This window comes from Pelophylax lessonae, assembly GCF_965119305.1.
Source record: "Pelophylax lessonae genome assembly, chromosome: 10".
In the NCBI taxonomy this organism is placed as follows: domain Eukaryota; kingdom Metazoa; phylum Chordata; class Amphibia; order Anura; family Ranidae; genus Pelophylax; species Pelophylax lessonae.
Window position 1 is genome coordinate 238,573,542 of NC_138777.1, and position 22,504 is coordinate 238,596,045.

The 22,504-nt window shown below is 44.6% G+C and overlaps 1 protein-coding gene across 1 annotated transcript in view; it reads left to right on the forward strand.

Moving 5' to 3' along the window:
* DPEP1 (dipeptidase 1) overlaps nt 1–20,316 on the forward strand; it is a gene marked incomplete at its 5' end in the record, with an annotated part of 42,143 nt that extends 21,827 nt beyond the window's left edge. The window contains 5 exons of the mRNA XM_082270617.1: nt 124–300; nt 2,626–2,710; nt 10,668–10,743; nt 15,380–15,515; nt 20,089–20,316. Of these exons, the coding sequence (XP_082126743.1) occupies nt 124–300; nt 2,626–2,710; nt 10,668–10,743; nt 15,380–15,515; nt 20,089–20,304 (690 nt within the window). The 3' untranslated portion in view covers nt 20,305–20,316. The remainder of the gene's footprint in view (nt 1–123; nt 301–2,625; nt 2,711–10,667; nt 10,744–15,379; nt 15,516–20,088) is intronic.
* Nucleotides 20,317–22,504: the final 2,188 nt, after the last annotated feature.

Sequence of the window (22,504 nt, forward strand, 5' to 3'; positions counted from 1 at the left end):
AAAGTGAAATATTCCAGATATTTACAGACAGGGGGGAGGGTGTAGGTCATAGGGTACCCAACCCCCCATAGCTGGTTCAGTATACATATTATGATCTTCATAGACTTCTCTCCCCCCATGCAGAGTGTTGTATTGGAGATGAACCGCCTGGGAATGATCATAGACTTGGCCCACGTCTCGGTGAAGACCATGAAAGATGCTCTGGAGGTCTCGAAGGCTCCTGTGATATTCAGCCATTCGTCTGCCTGGGAGGTTTGCAAACACAGCAGGAACGTCCCGGATGACGTACTCAGGACTGTGGTACGTAGAAGGAGCAGAGATACCGATTGAATAATTGACTTCCCTGGGAGGTCTCCATGTAACATTTTCTGTTCCCGCTAGATTGTGTACCTGGGCACAGCGCCAGCTTCACATAGACATGTATTTACTAAAAAAGGATCTGGCGCCAAGAACAATCAATGGCTATCAGCTGTTATTAAGGAAGACTATAATGTGTAGTTGCTGCCATGGGTGTCCGCAGAACTTTTTCCAGGGGGGGGGGGGGGCATCCTTTTAGGGTCACCCATGTTCCGCCCCTTTTCGACAATGTCATAAATGCGACGTCAGTCACCATGCGAGCCGTGACTCACAAGTATTTACTTTTAAAGGTGAAACGGTAGAATTTACTTTTAAAGCATTTGTTAACCTAAAAAAAAAATATTGATCCTTTTCCCTTGAAGCATGTTATACAGCACAGTGCTTTGCTGTGTAATTTGGCCTCCCTGTATCACCTAAAATACCTGACTGATCCTGCCTGGTTCTGTCTTCCCCTCTGTAAACTGACCACGGTATATCATGGGTGCTGAGCCCTGACACCGTGGTCAGTCTACGTGTCTTCGTCATCCGCAGCCCTCCTGTCCTCTCTCCCCCCTCCCTCCCTGTCAGCTCCTGTGTCAGTGCCCCCCCCCTCCCCTCCTGCTGCTGTACTTTCATATCCTGTCTACAGTCTGTTTAATAATTCTGTGTGCCCCTGTGTCTGTGTTTTATAACAAACAAGCCATTCTTTACCAGTTCTCAGAGCGACGATCGTCGCTCATGTAAGAAAAGAAACGGCCGCACATCCAGGAATTCCAATTGCCTTTAATTTCCAAAGTGATGACACCAAAGACACCAACACAGGGTCACGTAGACGCGTTTCACACATACATCTTGTGCTTAATTATCACGTGACCCGCCGCCTCTCTCCTCCTCTCCGCCTCTCCTCCCGACTGACGTCAGCAGAGAATCCTTGGCCCCACCTACTGCATACAGCTGTCAGACGGGAAGAGGAGAGAACCGGCGGGTCACGTGAGCGGCGAGCGGCGCTCTGAAAACTGGTAAAGAACGGCTTATTTTTTTTAAACACAGACACAGGGGCCCCCATGATTATTAAACCGACCAGACAGGATGGTATAAAGTAGCCTAACGACCACTTTAAAGGGGAAGTTGAGATTCCAGGGGGGGCACTTGCCCCCCGCCCATGGTTGCTGCTAATTGGCTGTGCAGCAGGAAATAGATTAACAAACTATAGAAGCAGTGCAAATCTACCCTTCAATATTATAATATCCTATAATCTCCATCCAAAAAGTGCAAGTGTAATAGTCTTCATAAATTATAATAATTATCAAAATTTCCTAATGATCAGTGCAAAAATATAATGATAAAAATGGTGATTAAAAAAAAAAAAAAGGTGAAAAAATTATCATATAAAAAAAAAAACAATTCATATCAGTGAAAAAGTCCAGAGAAATAAATAAATGTAAAAAAATAAAAAAAAATCATAAACAATATCTATTCATTAATATTCTTGAAAGTCCCAAAAGAAATCCAACAAAGTACAGAAAAGTGAATATATTTTGTGCAACAAATCTTCTGTGCAAATTGCGTGCCCAAAAAAAAATTCTCTGTGTGCTCCTTTCACCAATTACCCAAAACTGACTCACCAGATGGAGTGGCTGGTAAAATTATAAACCAGCTAGTTCTAGGCCCGCCCTACTAGTTTCGTCACTCGACGTCCTCGTATCGGGAAGACACTCGTCAAATGTCTTCCCGATACTGAGGTGGATGGATTATCTCGGCAAAGGAGAAGTGATCACTAACACAGATTTACACAGATTTGTGAAGAATATTTGAGAGAAATCGGCCTTTGGGGAAATAGAAAAAGTCTGAGATCTTTGAGTTCAGCTCATGAAAAATGGGGGCAAAAAAAAAGTGTTGCGTTTATAATCTTGTTCAGTGTAGATAATACTTGAAAGTTTAATGCCAGGTCTCAGGTTCACTTTAAGAGTGCGCCCTGTAGGTGAGCTTGTAACAAGCTAAGGAAGGATTACTAAATCCTGAACAAGTCATCAATCCCCCCCCCCCCCCCCATAATGCTCACTAAATGGGCCTTTAAATCTTTGACTTTTAAACCAGCATTTTTGTGCTGATAATTATTATGACGATCGATAATGAGCCTGTATACGCTTTTCTGTAATCATGCTATAAAAGTGGAGTTATCCTTTAAGATCGTTTAGCACTTTTCAGATCAGTAATGAATTCCCCCAATTGGACTAAATTGCAAAAAGTTTCAATAACTTCATTTTTTTTTTTTTTTGTGTCAATCAGAAAGAGAAAAAGGGTTTGGTGATGGTGAATTTCTACAATGACTACGTCACATGCAGCCAGAAAGCCAATTTATCGGACGTTGCTGGTAAGTAAGGATTGAATTTGGGGCAAAAGAAAATCTTCCATGATGCAAGGTTCAGCACCCCATCCCCCCCCCCCCCCCACAAACACTTTGGGTGCGTTTGTGTTTCTTGGCAATGTCATCGCCTGCATACAAAATAGGCGGATCCGGATGTCTGTGCACCATTGTGTGTAGAGCTTACTACTGCTGGTTACAGGTCCAGAAAAAAAATATATAAATTCCCTATCTAGTGATGGGGAACCCTGGCACCCCCAGATGTTTTGGAACTACATTTCCCATGATGCTCATGTACTTTGCAGGTGTAGTGGAGCATCATGGGAAATGTAGTTCCAAAACATCTGGGGTGCCAAGGTTCGCTATTACTAACCTATACTGTATGAAATAAGGATTGTGGGTTAGAGTCCCATCTGGGGTGCCAAGATTCGCCATTACTAGCCTATACTGTATGAAAAAGGGATTGTGGGTTCGAGTCCCATCTGGGGTGCCAAAAGAAAAAAATAGGGGGTAGATTTGGCTTCCCCTAATTTAATTTATAACTATGTATTATCTTATCTATTCTTATAGTTAGCTAGTCTATCAAAGCTCTGATAAGGTTAACCACTCCTGGACCACCCACCATGTATATACAATGGTACTTTGACATTAAATACCGGGGTTTATGGCAGCAGATAGCAGATAGCAGCCATAACCCCGGTATTTTTTTATACAGCTGGCGATCCAGAATACGATAAAAGTGGTCTCCGCAGCAGATTCGCCAGGGGATCACTTTTATGGGAGGTGACCCCCCCCCCCTTCCATTTTCCGGTCATTTCCCCACTTCCTGGAGCCGCCGGTAGCAGCGGAAATGACCTTATCCAGTGGAGTGATGGGCAGGAAGTGGAGTGAGGGCAAGATGGCCCCCATTCAACTCTGTGCCCTTGGAGGACTGGAGCAACATCCGATGTCACTTCACCCTAATGGTCTTTTTTTTTTTTTTTTAGTGTAGATGTGAAATGTGAGGACTTTTTGACCCCCTGATCTCACATTAAAGAGGACCTGTCCTGCTTATTTCTATTACAAGGGATGTTTACTTTCCTTGTAATAGGAAAAAAAGTGATAGAATTTTTTTTTTTTTTTAAAGGGACAGTGTAAGAATTAAAAAGTAAAATGAATAAGATAAAAAAAAAAAATGTAAAGCGCCTCATATATCCGTGCTCGCGCACAGAAGCAATCGCATACACAAGTCATGCCAACATATGTAAACGGTGTTCAAACCACACATGTGATTTATCACCGTGTTTGTTAGAGTGAGAGCAATAATTCTTGCACTGGACCTCCTCCATACTCCCATTCATAAAACGGGCTTGAAAAAGGTATGTTTCCTGTTCAAGCCAGTTTTATGAATGGGAGTCACTGAATGGTCTAGAGCAGGGGTCTTCAAACTACGGCCCTCCAGCTGTTCAGGAACTACAATTCCCATCATGCCTAGTCATGTTAATGAATGTCAGAGTTTTACAATGTCTCATGGGACGTGTAGTTCCGCAACAGCTGGAGGGCCGTCGTTTTGAGGATCGCTGGCTTAGAGCGTCAGCTAACCGCTCTGCAGACTACTAACCTCTGGAATCGGGAAGTGTCGGGGGTTGACACACACTTGACCGGCAGCTTCTTCCCTCTCACTCACTACTTTCCCGCTGTTACTGAGCATCATCATGCGGAAACGTAGCGTGCGTCAAAGTCAGGAGGACCAGGATTCATCTGTCCTCCCTTAAAGTTACAGCCGGCCTGCTCCTTGCCCTCCAGCAAGGCTCCGATCCATGTGACAGTGGGCGCCGTTGCAGTAAGGCTGAAAAGGGAGGTATGGAGGGATGGGGTGGCAAAATTCAAATCCAATCCAGGGACAGACATGGTCCAGGGACAGTGTCCACAGTCCGGGGAAACCAGGGACGTCTGGTCACCCTTCTGTAAGTCCTTCCTTTTCTGTTCTGTATGCTGGCCGGGCTCCAGGACAAAGGGAGAAAGAGATGGACCAACGCTGGCCATTACCTTGTAACCACTTTACCACCGGAGGATTTTGCTGTCTTCCGTCCAGGCCACCTTTTGCGATTCGGCGCTGTGCGACTTTATTTGACAATTGCGCGGTCGTGCGACGCTTTACCCAAACAAAATTTACGTCCTTTTTTCCCCACAAACAGAGCTTTCTTTTGGTGGTATTTGATCACCTGTGCGATTTTTACTTTTTGCGCTATAAACAAAAAAAGAGCGTTTATTTTGAAAAAATAACAATATTTTTCACATTTTTTTATATGAAATTCCCCCCCAAAAAAATGTAAAAATCAAATTTTTTTTTAATTTTTGGCCAATTTGTTTTTTGCTACATATTTTTGGTAAAAAAAATCACAATAAGCGTATTTTTATTGGTTTGCGCAAAAGTTATTGCATTTACTAACACAGGGAAAAATTTCTGTCATTTTTGGTGTTTTTTTTTTTTTAACGCGTAATGGCGGCGATCTGCGATTTTTTTTTTGCGGGACTGCGACATTGTGGCGGACTGATCGGACCCTTGACTGACATTTTTGACACTTTTGGGGTTACCAGTGACATTACTGCAGTAATCAGTGCTATACATATGCACTGTTACTGTAAAAATGACACTGGCAGGGAAGGGGTTAATTTTATTGGAGAGGGAGGGGTTAATGTATGCCTGGTGCTTACTGACGTGTGTGGGGGGAGGTGACTGTGTGACACAGGGACAGATCGCAGGTTGAGCTATGCTGAACCCTGTAATCTGACCCTGCCTGTCACTTCAGAGATCCGCCCGCTGTGTTTACACACAGCGGGCGGATCTCCAGACTCGATCCCCGACGATCGGGTAAGAGCAGCGGCGATCGCCGCCGCTCCTCCCCTGGCCCGACTCCCGCTGTGACTGAAAACAGCGGGAGGGAGCCTCCGGCGGCGCGCACGCGCCGCCCACAAGGGGCGGAGTCCAGCGACGTAGGTCTACGTCGCTGGACGGGAACGAGCCACTTTGCTGCAGTAGCAGCAAAGTGAGCGGGGGTAAAGTGGTTAAAGCACTCTCAGACACAACCCACTCAAACACCCTCTGCCTGCCCGTGTAGTCCTCTGTCCAATGAGAAGCTATAATGGGCCATTCTACCCAATCACCAGGAAGTATGTTATTCCCCGAACATTTTCTAGAAAGCATGTTGCTGTCTCCAATAGGTGGCAGTTGAAATCTCTTGACCCAGGTCTGCGTTCCAGCAATAGCTGGCCTTTTGATGTTTAGATTGCAGGCAAGGCAATTAGGCAATTTACTCTTCCCATCCCCAAGTGGTCTGAAGCAAAGCTCTCCTATTCCCATACCCCACTGCCAGGAGGTATGCGCGAATCCATTTTCCTGATGAAGATTCTGATATCCATTCTTCTGCTATACACGCCCTGCTGGGTAATCTTGCTTTGCTGGCATTCCAGGCTACCCCCAGCAGTATCCAAACGGCTTAGGTGTAACCAGGGTTCAACAGTCCAGAAACATCTAACTACTCACACAGACATGTTGCACCTTCCAACACTGTATATCAAGGAAGAGACGACGTTCAAAACCGACCCAATATAATCACTGTGTGTGTGGCCTCAGCCACTTGGTGACTAAGCCCCCCGGTGGGTGGGGCGAAACGTGTCAGAGGGGCATGACCAGAGCGGCGCTGGCTGAGGCCACACACACCGTGATTATATTGGGTCGGTTTTGAGAGGTGTCTCTTCCTTGGTATGTCTACACTTCTGGATTGGTGCATTCAGGAGCCTTCTCCCGTCTTCTAAGCACCGGCGAGGAGATTTTGAAGCCTCCAGCTTGGAGCGGTGCAACAAGCAGTGGTGTATTTAGGTTTTGTGCTGCCCTAGGCCTGACTAAACTCGTGCACCCCCTATTTAAATATGGTCCACCCCTTCCTGTCAAGGCCATGCCCCTTCCCGTTTAAGACCCCACCCTGCCATCTGTAAACCACATCCCTTCCTCTTTAGGCTCCACCTTTTGTAACATGCATGGTAAACCTTAAAGCGGAGTTCCGCCTTCCCTTCCAAAAATTAAGTCAGCAGCTACCCATACTGTACACACACTGTACACATACTGTAGCTGCTGACTTTTAATATTAGGACACTTACCTGTCCTGGAGTCCAGCGATGTCAGCACCGCAGCCGATGTTTCCATCAGCTGTCGGGTGCTGCCACCGCCATTGCCAGTAAGGGAACGCGGCAGTGAAGCCTCGTGCTGTGCACTTCTATTGGCTTGGGGGCGGGGAAAGGAGGAGGGGGCCGAACTTCCAGGACGGACGGCCGCGGCGCCGTGTACCGGAAGTGGGGAAGGGTAAATGTCAAAAACAGGTACAGTTCCCCCCTCCCCCCTAAAAGGTGCCAAATGTGGCACCAGAGGGGGGGAGGAAGCAAAAGAGCGGAAGTTCGACTTTTGGGTGGAACTCCACTTTAAGCTGGCCATATTCTACACCTACATCTGTAACTCTCAGCAGAAGAGGCATTCTGATGGGTCAGAACCATCACATGGATGGCGTTGGCCAATCAGATTCCATCTAGCCCATCCTGTTAACATGCAGATGGCCCCCTCAGCGCTGGTGACACACACCACAACCAGTGGTTAGGACATAGGGCTCGGCGGACGGGTGTCACCCCTCTGGTGGGTGTCACCAGGGTGCTGTCAGCACTCCCCACACCCCCATAGCAACACCACTGTCGGAAGGGACTGTTTTGGTTCGGGAGCAGTCTGTTTTTTTCATGCGGGGGAGCTTTTTCGCCGCCCCCCTGCAATGTGCCGCCCTAGGCCTAGGCCAAGATACAGCGTTGGCTACAAGCCCTACGTATTCACGATGAATTCCTAAAGTTTCAACTGATTGGTCTGGAAAGGATCTCTGTCAAGTTTTTTTGGCTTCTTTGTCCACATTGGAGAGTTTTCTCTTGCTTCCTGCAAGGACACAGAATACAGAAAAACATTTTTTATTCAGTAAATGAAGGAATTGACACTGGGTCCGGGTATTACTGCCATATGATGTGTCTTCCTGTCTCCTAAATTCTTATTTTGTTGTCACAGGAACAGAAAATGACAGGAAATCTCCCCAGCAGGGCCTGAAAGTGTCAAACTTCCCCTTAATTGCTTCAATACCGGGCACTTTCACCCCCCCCCCCCCTTTCTGTTCAGCTTTCAGCGCTGTCACACTTTGAATGACAATTACGCGGTCATGCAACACTGTACCCAAAAGACATTTTTATCATTTTGTTCACACAACTAGAACTTTATTTTGGTGGTATTTAATCACCACTGTGTTTTTCCTTTTTTGCAACACAGATAAAAAAAAGACCTTAAAATATTGAAGAAAAAAAAAATCTTCGTTTGTTATAAAATTTTGCAAATGATCTTTCTTCATAAATTTAGGCCAAGCTGTATTCTGCTCCATTTCTATGGAGAAAATAACACAAATCAGTGTATATTATTTAGTTCGTAGGAAGGTTATAGAGCCCACAAACTATACATAGTTACATAGTTACATAGTTACATAGTTAGTGAGGTTGAAAAAAGACATCAGTCCATCCAGTTCAACCTATGATGTGTGTGTTTGCTGTTAACCGTACATTGTATACCCCTGTATGTTGTACATTGTATACCCCTGTGTGTTGTACATTGTATACCCCTGTATGTTGTACATTGTATACACCTGTATGTTGTACATTGTATACCCCTGTATGTTGTACATTGTATACCCCTGTATGTTGTACATTGTATACCCCTGTATGTTGTACATTGTATACACCTGTATGTTGTACATTGTATACCCCTGTATGTTGTACATTGTATACCCCTGTATGTTGTACATTGTATACACCTGTATGTTGTACATTGTATACCCCCTGTATGTTGTACATTGTATACCCCCTGTATGTTGTACATTGTATACCCCTGTATGTTGTACATTGTATACCCCCTGTATGTTGTACATTGTATACCCCCTGTATGTTGTACATTGTATACCCCCTGTATGTTGTACATTGTATACCCCTGTATGTTGTACATTGTATACCCCTGTGTGTTGTACATTGTATACCCCTGTATGTTGTACATTGTATACACCTGTATGTTGTACATTGTATACCCCTGTATGTTGTACATTGTATACCCCTGTATGTTGTACATTGTATACCCCTGTATGTTGTACATTGTATACACCTGTATGTTGTACATTGTATACCCCTGTATGTTGTACATTGTATACCCCTGTATGTTGTACATTGTATACACCTGTATGTTGTACATTGTATACCCCCTGTATGTTGTACATTGTATACCCCCTGTATGTTGTACATTGTATACCCCTGTATGTTGTACATTGTATACCCCCTGTATGTTGTACATTGTATACCCCCTGTATGTTGTACATTGTATACCCCCTGTATGTTGTACATTGTATACCCCTGTATGTTGTACATTGTATACCCCCTGTATGTTGTACATTGTATACCCCTGTATGTTGTACATTGTATACCCCCTGTATGTTGTACATTGTATACCCCTGTATGTTGTACATTGTATACCCCTGTATGTTGTACATTGTATACCCCTGTATGTTGTGGTCTTTAAGGTGCCCATCTAATAGTTTTTTGAAACCATCGATGCTCCCTGCTGATACCACTGCTTGTGGAAGAGAATTCCACATCCTTACTGCTCTGACAGTGAAGAACCCCTTACATATTTTAAGGTTAAACCGCCTTTCCTCTGGTTTTAGTGAGTGGCCACGTGTCTTATTGTATTCCCTTTCTCTGAATAGTTTGTTCCTTATGCTAGGGTCACCAGTACAGTATTTGTACATTGATATCATATCCCCCCTCAATCGTCTCTTCTCCAGATATATATCTGGATATATGGGATATATATCTAAAAATTTATCAATCCTGATGTACTGACGGACGATCTCATTTCCTGGACAGTACAAATATCCCCCAAATTACCCCTTTTTGGAAAGTAGACAGTGTGAGGTATTTAGTAAGAGGCATGGCAAGTTTTTTTGAAGTTGTAATTTTTTGTCAAAATTCTTTGGAAACTGAAGAATTTATTTTTTTAACTTCCTTTTACCAGTGCTGTACAGCGTCATTATTTAACTGGTGTGGCAGTGATCAGGGACAGGGATTATTTCTAATCACTTTGTTCAAATATTTTATGATTTGTTTTTAACACACTAGAGTTACCATAGTAACAATGTACTACTCTGGGAAAGTAATCAGGATTTTTTTTTTTTACACATTATGATTGCTTATGCCAGTGAATTTCATTGGTATAAGCAACAATTTTTACTGAATGAAACTGATTCATTCAGTGTCTTTAGTTGTGATTGGCAAAAGCTACAAAGTACAGATTGGCCCTGTCTGTACCATGTGATCACTGTGACCAATCACAGCTAGCAACACAGTTGTATTCAATGGTCGGCATGAAAGGAAGCCATATATTGTTTACAATTGTCATGTGATCTACGATCGCATGGTACCAGCAGCATGCCAGGATAGTGATCAGTCATCGGCTGTATCCGAAGGACATAGCTGGTGACAGATCACGCCACGCGAATGGCGCCTTTTGGGAGGAGGACCTTATTTGGTGTTCACTCAGAACCATTCAGCCATCAATCTGCTATAGGCCGGGTGGGAAGGCGTTAAAGATAAAGAAGCTGCATACTCAGCAAGTGATGAAATCAGCCGCTGGAAAGAGCCTTAAAAAACCTGAGAGTGTAATATCTCTTAATTATTAGGAATACATGAACTTTAACTGCCAGAAACATGTGCAGACAATTATTACTTATTTACCTTCTATGAGAAAAAGTAAAGGCTTAAGAGATTTAAATTTGTTTGTCTTGTGTTAGGAAATTCAATAAGAACATTTTCTAAAATGTCATCAATGTAGCGCTGGGCGCTGATTTCTCTTATCTGATGTTTGCAGATCACTTTGATCACATTAAGAAAATTGCTGGTTATGAGTCAGTCGGCTTTGGAGGGGATTACGATGGAGTGCCCAGGTAAGTGTTGACATGATCAAACAGCAAGGCTTATATTACAAATAAAACAGGAATGTTATGCTGTTCAGTTGGCAGCAGAGATTCAGAGAGATGATCTCAGAGTTCTCCAGAAAACTTTGAAAGGTCATCACACTGAACAACGTGTGCTGGCACAATGCAATCCTTGGAGGAAGCTTTTGGACATTAATATCTTAAAAAAAAATAAAATAAAAATAGATACTTAAAGGGGAACTGCAGTCTGCTCACATCATTTGTTATAAAAACATATTTCCCATTCTGAAGCTTTCCTCCAACCTCTCTTTTATATATACTGTAATTCTGTACTTGCTAAATATGCTGCAGAAATCTCCCTCCACTAGGTCTGGCTGCAGCCATTTTAACTGTGGGCAGCTGAAGCTGCTGCCTGTTCACTTCACTTCACACACACGCAAATATATATATATATATATATATATATATATATATATATATATATATATATATATATGAAAAGATGGTAATATAGGAAACATTACCAAAGTGCGCTAAACAAATAATGAACCAATTATTCAAAAATGCATGGATGGTGTCCGGGTTGACACCAAAAACATATGCATTCAATCCAAACAAAGTGCAAAAAACTATAAAAAAGTCTTTCTTTTCAAATTGGAGTGAAGGTGAGGGAGTGTTGGGAGGTGGGTGGGGCCTCATCCCAAAAAGATGTGATCCAGAGTGGTTCTCAGTAACCTGATATACACATGTGGACACCCAGTGTTAGGAGTGGACTCTTACCACAATGTGGAGAGATGTGAGCATGTGCTATGTTGTGTCCAGAAGTCCCAACTGATCAAGCTGGCAGGGATGGCTCTCGGAATGGACCGGAACAATCAGCTGCTTCCAAAGTGGGGAGGGATCTGTAGGCTTCCAAGCAGGGGGAGATGCCAAGACAGAACAAACCCAGAGAAAAGAAGAGGACTATAGTGCATTACCTTCGACTTTATTTATGAACTGAATGAAGAGACACTTACACAATCCAGACGAACAGACAGCAAATATAGGGCGGTCGCGGATGTCTGCAGTACAAACCGGGACCTATGACAGCACGGCTGGCTCCCCCCGACGCGTTTCCACTAACAAGTCGGCTTCTGGGATTGGAGCTCTCCCCACTTTGGAAGCAGCTGATTGTTCCGGTCCATTCCGAGAGCCATCCCTGCCAGCTTGATCAGTTGGGACTTCTGGACACAACATAGCACATGCTCACATCTCTCCACATTGTGGTAAGAGTCCACTCCTAACACTGGGTGTCCACATGTGTATATCAGGTTACTGAGAACCACTCTGGATCACATCTTTTTGGGATGAGGCCCCACCCACCTCCCAACACTCCCTCACCTTCACTCCAATTTGAAAAGAAAGACTTTTTTATAGTTTTTTGCACTTTGTTTGGATTGAATGCATATGTTTTTGGTGTCAACCCGGACACCATCCATGCATTTTTGAATAATTGGTTCATTATTTGTTTAGCGCACTTTGGTAATGTTTCCTATATTACCATCTTTTCACGTTTAATTTACATTTCAGTGCTGCTTTCACTTCACTTTTCATTATTTTAGGTTCGCGCACCTATTTTCTTTCACAATATATATATATATACAGACACACACTCACACCACTGCTTACTTGCACATTTCTCCTCTCTTAATGAATACACATGGATCTCTGCTATCTCCTTCCTCATCCAGCCCCCTCCACTTTTGCAGCTCTCCTTGGCTCTCCTATGACTCATCCCTCCTCCCTTATGGGCAAACTCTCACAAGACTGAGAGAGAGAGCTGTGCATGATGTCATTAGCCTAGGCTTTTTACCAGAGAAGAAAGATAAAGTGGGCTATATAAGGTATTTACTGGCAGAATAAAAAATGTTTTACTATCCAAAGTTAAAACAACAAGGGCAGAGGATTTAATAGGTGGGAAGATGAAAAAATAACTGAAGAGCCGCTTTAAAGTGAAAAGGTGTAAAGGTACAAATATTTTTAAATATGTTATACCGGTTTTGCACAGAGTAGCCCTGGCTCCTCCTCCCTTTCAAGTGCCCCCATAGCAAGCTGCTTGCTATGAGGGCGCTCATGGGGGCTTGATTCCGAGCTGGGCTAAGTGTTTCTATTGACACAAAAAGCCTGGTTTGGGGCCACCCTCTGCTCCCACCTAACTAAATTTGATTGACAGCAGCAGGAGCCAATGACTCCTGCTGCTGCTGCCTCCATTTTCAGTGAGGAGAGAGAGAAAAAGAGCAGTGGTGCTGCAGACGAGTGCAGTGTTGGATCAAGATCAGGCTCAGGTAAATGTTTAGGGGGTGCTGGTGGCAGCTGACCACAGAATGGTATTTTTTACCCTAAAGTGATTGTAAAGGCTTGTTTTTTTCTATTAAAATAACAAACATGTTACACTTACCTGCTCTGTAATGGATTTGCTGATCCTCTTCTCGGGTCCCTCGCTGGAGCTCCTGGCCCCTCCATCCTGTTGAGTGCCCCCCTACAAGCAAGTAGCTTTCTATGGGGGCACCCGAGTCGAGCTGCAGCTCCGTATATCCATTCAGACATGGAGCTTCCGTTTGGCCACACTCCCTCTCTCTCTGGATTGGCTGAGTTTGATTGACAGCTGTGGGAGCCAATGGTGCTGATGCTCTGTCTCGTGGACACCGCTGGATAGATAGGGGCCTCAGTTAAGTATTAGGGGGGCTGAGGTGGGCTGCTACACACAGAAGGTTTTTTTATCTTATTGCATGGAATTCACCTTCTGCCTTTACAACTCCTTTAATCATAATGGTGACAACCTGCCTTAAAACTGTTTTTTTCACTGCAGACGGTCCTTTGTTCTGTCAGTCTCATTTTTATTATCACCATTTGATATAAGTGAACCTGTCATTTTATATCAACCCTAAAAGCAGAACTGAAGTCTGGCCCAAATTTGCCCCCTTCCCCAGCATGATGGCACGATGCTCTCGTTGTCTCGGGGTGGGATCTCTGATCTCCACCTTAGCTGTAGGCAATCTCGGCACTACAGCTGTGCTGAAACTACAAACCCCATCATGCCCCTGCCATTAACAATGCATTTTTGTACTTCCATGACAACTGAAGTGTTTAGGTTGCCTACCCCTCTTCTACTTAATGAAGAGGGGCCCTCTACATGGTGGCCTTACAATTCAGGGCAAGTGGTGGCCCTTGGTCCCTACATTGTATGTGATGACATTGGTGAGAGAGTTTGGAGACAAGTAAGAAGGGAGACTTTTGAGGACCACCACAACTGGAACCAGTGGGGAGAAATGCTTATCAAGGAAAGTAAGGTTCTGTGTCGGTTCCCTCTAGATAAAATGCTTGGATGCCGTCACCATTTAGCTGACAATTTTCCTCCCAGCTTCTTTGATTTTACAGTCTAAGTTTGTCGAGGCAGGTGGTGCTGACAGGGCCATCCTCGGCCCAAGTTTCAGCAGCATCAGGGGAAAGTTAAGCACTGTATGGCCAACTTAAATTGGAACTCCAGGCATTTTTTTTCCATGTACAGTGTGGGAACATCTTCTTTTGTTCTAGGGGAGAGGCCAGTGGAGATAATGTATACTTACCTGACCCGCCCCGATCCTCCCCACACAAGACCAGTCCAGCACCCTCCCTGATCTAGCAGTCTTGAAAATGGACTGTTCCTGATGTCAGCACGTTCAGAGCATGCACCCTAGGCAGGAACAGTCCACCGCTGAACTTTGGGGGAGCAGAGGATTGGTGAATCAGGTGAGTATGAACTTTGTACTCATTGCTAGAAAAGTGGACCCATGCAATGTGGGCACAGCCCTACTGCATGAGGGGAAAAAAATTTTGCCCGGAGTTGGGCTGTCATCAGAAGATTTCTTCTCAGCAGGGACACAGTAGAAAAATCTGACAGGGGTTCTAACTTCTAACCCCTCACCACTCTGCTGTCAGTGGTCTTACTTGTATATTTCCTCCCATGGCTTTGATCCCTATGAAAAGGGCTGAGGGCTCATGTCTGAGGAATATCAACTAGGGCATCTCGCGGTCCTTTTTGATGTGTGTGCTTCCAAACTCTTATTCACAGTTGGCATGTGTGTAGGAATCATCATTTCATGGCTCCAGGTAGCAAAGGTATGGAATAAACCAATTCAAAGGAGTCAAATATAATTTAATCTTTATTTGTATCAGAAAGGAGCACTTATTAGAGACCTCTGCCTCCTAAAGAGAAGGCACCCTGAGTTACTGATATGGAACAAGCAGGCAGAATTCACTCTGAACTCATTCCTGTTCCAGGTCAGTACTAAAGCTAAAAGGATTGGCATGACAGCCAGGCTACTAGTATTTTCAGGACATAGTTTAAGATAAAGTTAGTAAAGCTAATTTCACTCTATGCTGAGCTTTGCATTCAGAGAGCGAAATCTGCATCCTCCCTATTCAATTTCTAATATCATTGTTGGATGGAAGGTGGAGGAAGTTCTACATTTTCCATGTGTGATCGGCTCTAAAATGAACTAAAAATAGGTGATGGGAAACCGAGAGCTCTGATCAATAGCAGGTGATCGATCTACTTGTATGAAAAGCAATGCGCCTACATTGTAAATTCACTCCAAGGGTAACCAAAGCATTCTCTCCTCTTCAGAGTGCCTGATGGCCTAGAAGATGTCTCCAAATACCCGGATCTTGTAGCTGAACTGCTAAGAAGAAAATGGACGGAGGTGGAAATTAAGGCCGCCCTGGCCGAAAACTTTTTAAGAGTATTCCAGGAGGTGGAAAAGGTCAGTGTCTAAATCATCACATCACCACTCAATGCCAAGTAGCAGCTACAAAAATGAAACTGAATTTGGGAATGGGAAATAAAAACGTATTGCTAACATAAAAATCGAACAAAGGGGGGGGGGGGTAATGGGAGGGGGTTACCCCCCTTTTTTTTTTCGATTAATAGGGATGGAGGCAGCGTATCCTAGATAGGCAGTACCTCACACAAAGTCCCGACTTTTCTATTAATTAATTAATGTTCTTTTGTATTGCTAACATAGTAGTACACTATATGGCCAGTGGACATCTATATGAGCTTGCTGAACATTCTATTCCAAAACCACTGGCATTAATATGGAGTTGTCCCCCGGTGCAGCTATAACTTCTTCCACTCTTCTTGGGACATGCACCACACAAATTTTTGAGTGCGTCCAATTTGTATCCACTCCAAAAGCGCTTTTGTGAAGTCAGTAAATAAAGGAAAGTGCAGCACTAAAAACAATTGATAGTAACAAGTTCTAAACGAAGAAATAAATGTCCATAAAGTGATAAGTGCAACAAAGTCCCAGGTAGGTGATCCACGTGAGCAGAGAAGTTATCACCGCTTAGGAAACGTGTTAAGTATCGTAAATGGTAGGGTGACTTTAGACGTTCCTACTTCACACCCTAGGATGAGTAATAAATTCTGCTTACCAGAACCAGTTGACCACTATGCTATAAGTGGTCCCATCAAGCGCAAGGAAAATAAGGTCTCCCTCAGAACCATACAGCCTGGAACCACTCGGAATGGTCGATAAACTCCAAGAGATTTCCGAGAAAAAAGAGCACTGATCTCTGCAGAAGTTTCATTTTTAGCTTATTGTCTATGTCTTACTGCTGCTCTATGTGGGAGGAACAGGGGAGAGGTGTCCTCCATTTTCTTGTTGTTCAGAGAGTTGGAGGGGTGTCCTCCATTTTCTTGTAGCTCAGAGAGTTGAAGGGGTGTCCTCCATTTTCTTGTAGCTCAGAGGGTTGGAGAGGTGTCCTCAATTTCATTGTAGCTCAGAGATTTGAAGGGGTGTCCTCCATTTTCTTGTAGCTCAGAGAGTTGGAGAGTTGTCCTCCATTTTCTTGTAGCTCAGAGGGTTGGAGAGGTGTCCTCAATTTCCTTGCAGCTCAGAGGGTTGGAGAGGTGTCCTCAATTTCCTTGTAGCTCAGAGAGTTGGAGAGTTGTCCTCCATTTTCTTGTAGCTCAGAGGGTTGGAGAGGTGTCCTCCATTTCCTTGTAGCTCAGAGAGTTGGAGAGGTGTCCTCCATTTCCTTGTAGCTCAGAGGGTTGGAGAGGTGTCCTCCATTTCCTTGTAGCTCAGAGAGTTGGAGGGGTGTCCTCCATTTTCTTGTAACTCAGAGAGTTGGAGGGATGTCCTCCATTTTCTTGTAGCTCAGAGAGTTGGAGGGATGTCCTCCATTTCCTTGTAGCTCAGAGGGTTGGAGAGGTGTCCTCCATTTTCTTGTAGCTCAGAGGGTTGGAGAGGTGTCCTCCATTTCCTTGTAGCTCAGAGAGTTGGAGGGGTGTCCTCCATTTTCTTGTAGCTCGGAGGGTTGGAGAGGTGTTCTCCATTTCCTTGTAGCTCAGAAAGTTGGAGGGGTGTCCTCCATTTTCTTGTAGCTTAGAGCTGGTCAACTGGTTCTGGTAAGCAGAATTTATTACTCACCTAGGGTGTGAAGTGGGAATGTTTGGAGCCACCCTACTATTTACGATACTTGGCACGTTTCCTAAGTAGTAATAACTTCTCTGCTCACATGAATCACCTACCTGGGACTTTGCTGCACTTATCACTTTATGGACATTTATTTCTTCACTTAGAACTTTTTTAATATCAATTGTTGTTAGCACTGCACTTTCCTTTATTTTTTGTTTTGGAGTACGTAACTTTACTGTGAGTGCTGGCGGCTCATTATATGCTCTAGCACAGTGTTGTTTTTGTTGTTATACATTTGTAAAGTCAGACCAGATGCCCAATTGACATTCCCATTCATCCCAAAGGTGTTTAGTAGGGATGAGGTCAGGGCTCTGTGTAGTCACTAGAGTTCCTCCACACTGAATCATGTCTTTGGGGAGCTGGCTTTGTACATAGAGGTACAGCCAGGCTAGAACCTTCCACAAACTGTTCCTACAAGGCGTACTAAAGCATTACAGCATATGCAGAGGAAGCAATTCCCTCCATTTTCCTCCAGCTGCACGGAGGGGATTGGTTCCTGTAGATGCAGCACCGCTTTTCCACCTCCTGCTTTGATCATGATCTTTTCCGACCAAACCCCCCCCCCCCCACCTTATCCTAAGTGCTGCCGGTTTCCCTTCTCCCCTCTCTCGCTGACTTCTGTGGGAGATCTGTCAGGATGGAAAGCAGAGACACATAACACGTTTACTGGTCCCCGCCTTGCCCTAATGAATAGAGTCGGTGATCCGTACCAATCACTGGCTCTGTCCATTCATAACCAAAACAGTGTTTCCTACTCTTCAGATTGTGAATGTATGGGAAGCCTCTGTACAGAGCTCTTCCTGTCCATTCAATCTGCACACCAGAGGCTGCAGAGATGAAGACTGTGGGCCTCAATATCCTTTCTCTGTCTCAGAGGTGAAACATTAGAGGTCTGTTTAGACCCCTGATCTCTCACTAACACCCCCAATGGGGGCTCCTAAAAACCAAAATAAAAAACTACTGACACCAGTGGGAGAACTACCAGGGTCGCAAAGGTCACACTTGCAATCAGGCTCTGGCGTTCTGCCACCATGGGGGGGCAGCTAGGGGTCAGGAGGGCCCTTTATGGTTTTTTGCACCGGTGTCCTAAAGGTTCTAGTTACCCCTCTGCCAATACCCTGCACTGGAAACAACAAAACTGTTTCTTTCGAGTAGTCGCTACATACTTTTATCCACTTTTGGCCATATAATGTACATCTATGTATCTCACTATAGAACGCATATATAATATTAACCTCCGCAGTCGATTTGTTATTCTGAGAGGTTGATGGACATCAGTCAATTTTAACATTTGGTATCAAAGCTGAGCTCCAGCCGAAACTTTTTTGGTGTTTCGATGGAAGAAGGGACAGAACCTGTAAAGTTTTTATTTGCAGTCTGAACCCCTTTGGGATGATTTCCCCACACTTACTATCAGGACAGGAAGTAGGGGAACCCTCTTACTATCAGGACGGGAAGTGAGGGGAACCCTCTTACTATCAGGACGGGAAGTGAGGGGAACCCTCTTACTATCAGGACAAGAAGTGAGGGGAACCCTCTTACTATCAGGACAGGAAGTGAGGGGAACCCTCTTACTATCAGGACGGGAAGTGAGGGGAACCCTCTTACTATCAGGACGGGAAGTGAGGGGAACCCTCTTACTATCAGGACGGGAAGTGAGGGGAACCCTCTTACTATCAGGACACGAAGTGAGGAGAACCCTCTTACTATCAGGACACAAAGTGAGGGGAACCCTCTTACTATCAGGACGGGAAGTGAGGAGAACCCTCATACTATCAGGACACGAAGTGAGGGGAACCCTCTTACTATCAGGACAGGAAGTGAGGGGAACCCTCTTACTATCAGGACACGGAGTGAGGGGAACCCTCATACTATCAGGACACGAAGTGAGGAGAACCCTCTTACTATCAGGACGGGAAGTGAGGAGAACCCTCTTACTATCAGGACGGGAAGTGAGGAGAACCCTCATACTATCAGGACACGAAGTGAGGGGAACCCTCTTACTATCAGGACAGGAAGTGAGGGGAACCCTCTTACTATCAGGACACGGAGTGAGGGGAACCCTCATACTATCAGGACGGGAAGTGAGGGGAACCCTCTTACTATCAGGACGGGAAGTGAGGGGAACCCTCTTACTATCAGGACGGGAAGTGAGGGGAACCCTCTTACTATCAGGACGGGAAGTGAGGGGAACCCTCTTACTATCAGGACACGAAGTGAGGAGAACCCTCTTACTATCAGGACACAAAGTGAGGGGAACCCTCATACTATCAGGACACGAAGTGAGGGGAACCCTCTTACTATCAGGACAGGAAGTGAGGGGAACCCTCTTACTATCAGGACGGGAAGTGAGGGGAACCCTCTTACTATCAGGACGGGAAGTGAGGGGAACCCTCTTACTATCAGGACGGGAAGTGAGGGGAACCCTCTTACTATCAGGACGGGAAGTGAGGGGAACCCTCTTACTATCAGGACGGGAAGTGAGGAGAACCCTCATACTATCAGGACACGAAGTGAGGGGAACCCTCTTACTATCAGGACAGGAAGTGAGGGGAACCCTCTTACTATCAGGACACGGAGTGAGGGGAACCCTCTTACTATCAGGACACGGAGTGAGGGGAACCCTCTTACTATCAGGACGGGAAGTGAGGGGAACCCTCTTACTATCAGGACAGGAAGTCTCTCTAGTGGTTACACAGAATGCAACATCAACAAAAAATCTCAACTCTCTTTCCAAGTCTATGGACTGGGGAAAAAAGTTTTGTTTGGATTTTTTTTTTTGGTTATGTAATTATTTATCCCTTCATAGAGAAATGTCTGAAAACAAACACTCTTTTTCTTTCTATTTTAGATAAGTAATAGACTGAGTGCGGAGACCCCCCCTAAAGATGAACCCATTGCCTATGAGGAGATAAAAAGCAGCTGTAACACTGGCTGGGGCTATAATATCCCTGCTAATAACCCCACTGACAGCCCCATTGCTACAACCACTCCTAATGCAGCTAACCGACAGCTCTTGGGACAAGGGATTCTTCTTCTCTGCTTGCTGTTTGCACTATTTCTGTGAAGGGCGTTCTTCACTCATCATCAGTGCACAAAGAGGCCGATATTGCATGGACAACAGACTCAAAGCAGTGCAAACAACGGAACCTGATAAGGATGCTGGGACTATTATTGCACCACTTCAGCTTTTGATTTTAGATGTGCACTTATTTTTTTTTGGGCTGAAATACGATTAAGTCCTTCTGCATCAGGAATGTGGGTTGGACTACAGGGCTGTTCTAGAAACTGGAGGTGGTATCTAGTAACCCAATGGGGGGGGGGGGGGGGGGGGCAGATATTTCAGATTCCACCTACTGGAAAGTTTGGGTATTGCAGCACATGCATCTATAAATACAGTACAGCCTTGCTAAATTATAGGATTCCAAGACAAAAGAGAACGGAAATAACCAGTTCACTTATGGTAAGATTCAACCTCAAATAATCAGATTTATGGTTTTATATTTAACCACTTCCAGCCCAAGGCCATCATATGACATCTTGGACTTTGAGTGGAGATATCAGGATGAGGGGTGCAGCGGCAGGCATCAGATATCATTATTTTCTGCCGGCAATTCCCTGCACCGTAAAAACTATCATAGTGGCTGTTCAGCTGCTTGATTGATTGTTTTTACAGGTGGCGGTGGGAGGGGATGCCCCCCCCCCCACACTTCCACCGGCTCTCCCAATGCGATCGGCGAGCCGGAGAAGGAATCGACAAGCGGCGAAGTTTACCATAGAGAATACTGTGAACCAGATGGTCCCCGGCAGTCTCTATGACCTTTGAAGACCCAGGCGGGACGTTATGACGTCACGTCAGGTCTGGCAGATGTAAACACGGCCGTGTATTCGGCTGGAAAGGCTGAGATCACTTTTTTTTATCTCAGTCTTTCCAGCCTAGAGGAGAGATTTGGGGTCTTTTAGACCCCACATCTCTCCATAAAGAGGACCTGTCATGCCCTATTCCTATTACAAGGGATTTTTACATTCCTTGTAATAGGAAAAAAAAGTGATTAAAAAAAAAAATTAAAAGGAAAAGTGTAAAAATAAAAAAATAAAAAAATAAATAAAAATGTAGGCGTCCCTGTCCCTGCATGCAGAAGCGAACGTCTACGTGCGTTGCGCCCACATATGTAAACGTAGTATAAACCACACATGCAAGATATTACTAGGAACATTAGAGCGAGAGCAACAATTCTTGCCCAAGACCTCCTTTAAACTGATAACCTGTAAAAAATGTAAAGCCTCGGCTATGGAGATTTTTAAGTACCGAAGTTTGGCGCCATTCCACAAGTGTGAACAATTTTAAAGCATGACATGTTAGGTATCTATTTACTCGGCATGACATCATCTTTTCCATTATACAAAAAAATTGGGCTAACTTTAGTGTTTTGTTTTTTTAATTTCCAAAAAAAAAAGTGTTTGAAATATTTCTGCGCAAATACGGTGTGACATAAAAAGTTGCAACGACCATCATTTTATTCCCTAGGGTCTCTGCTAAAAAAACAAAACAAAAAAAAAACAAACATATATAATGTTTGGGGGTTCTAAGTAATTTTCTAGCAAATAAAATGATTTTGACATGTAGGAGAGGAGTGCTAGAATAGGCCCAGTATGGAAGTGGTTAAAGGTCTGTACATATCTTTTGTTAAAACCAAACTGCAGCCAAAACTTGAATTTAAATAAAAAAAAAGTTGTTAAGGGTCAGAAACTCCGCAGGTTTTTATTGCTCTTTGTGCCCCCTCTGAAGATGCTCTCTCTCACTTCCTGCCACAATGACAGCCTAAGGCTGGGTATGGCAAGATGTCACCAGATCAGGTATTGATGGGAAATTTTTAACAACTAATGTTAGTAAATCCAAAAGAAAACGAGCCAACGGCAGTGTGTACAACCCAATTCAAGGGTAACTTTATTATTCTGGACAAACAGCAGGAAGCCACACCTGGAGCATCCTCCCTTCATCCATTTCACCCAAAACCAGGCTTACCCAGAGACCAATTAAGCCCAGTTTTTCGTGAAACATCAGAGGACAGCCCAGAGGGGAGCAGGACAGCCCAGGAGGAGCAGGACAGCCCAGGGGGAGCAGGACAGCCCAGAGGGGAGCAGGACAGCCCAGGAGGAGCAGGACAGCCCAGGGGGAGCAGGACAGCCCAGGAGGAGCAGGACAGCCCAGCCCAGGAGGAGCAGGACAGCCCAGGGGGAGCAGGACAGCCCAGGGGGAGCAGGAC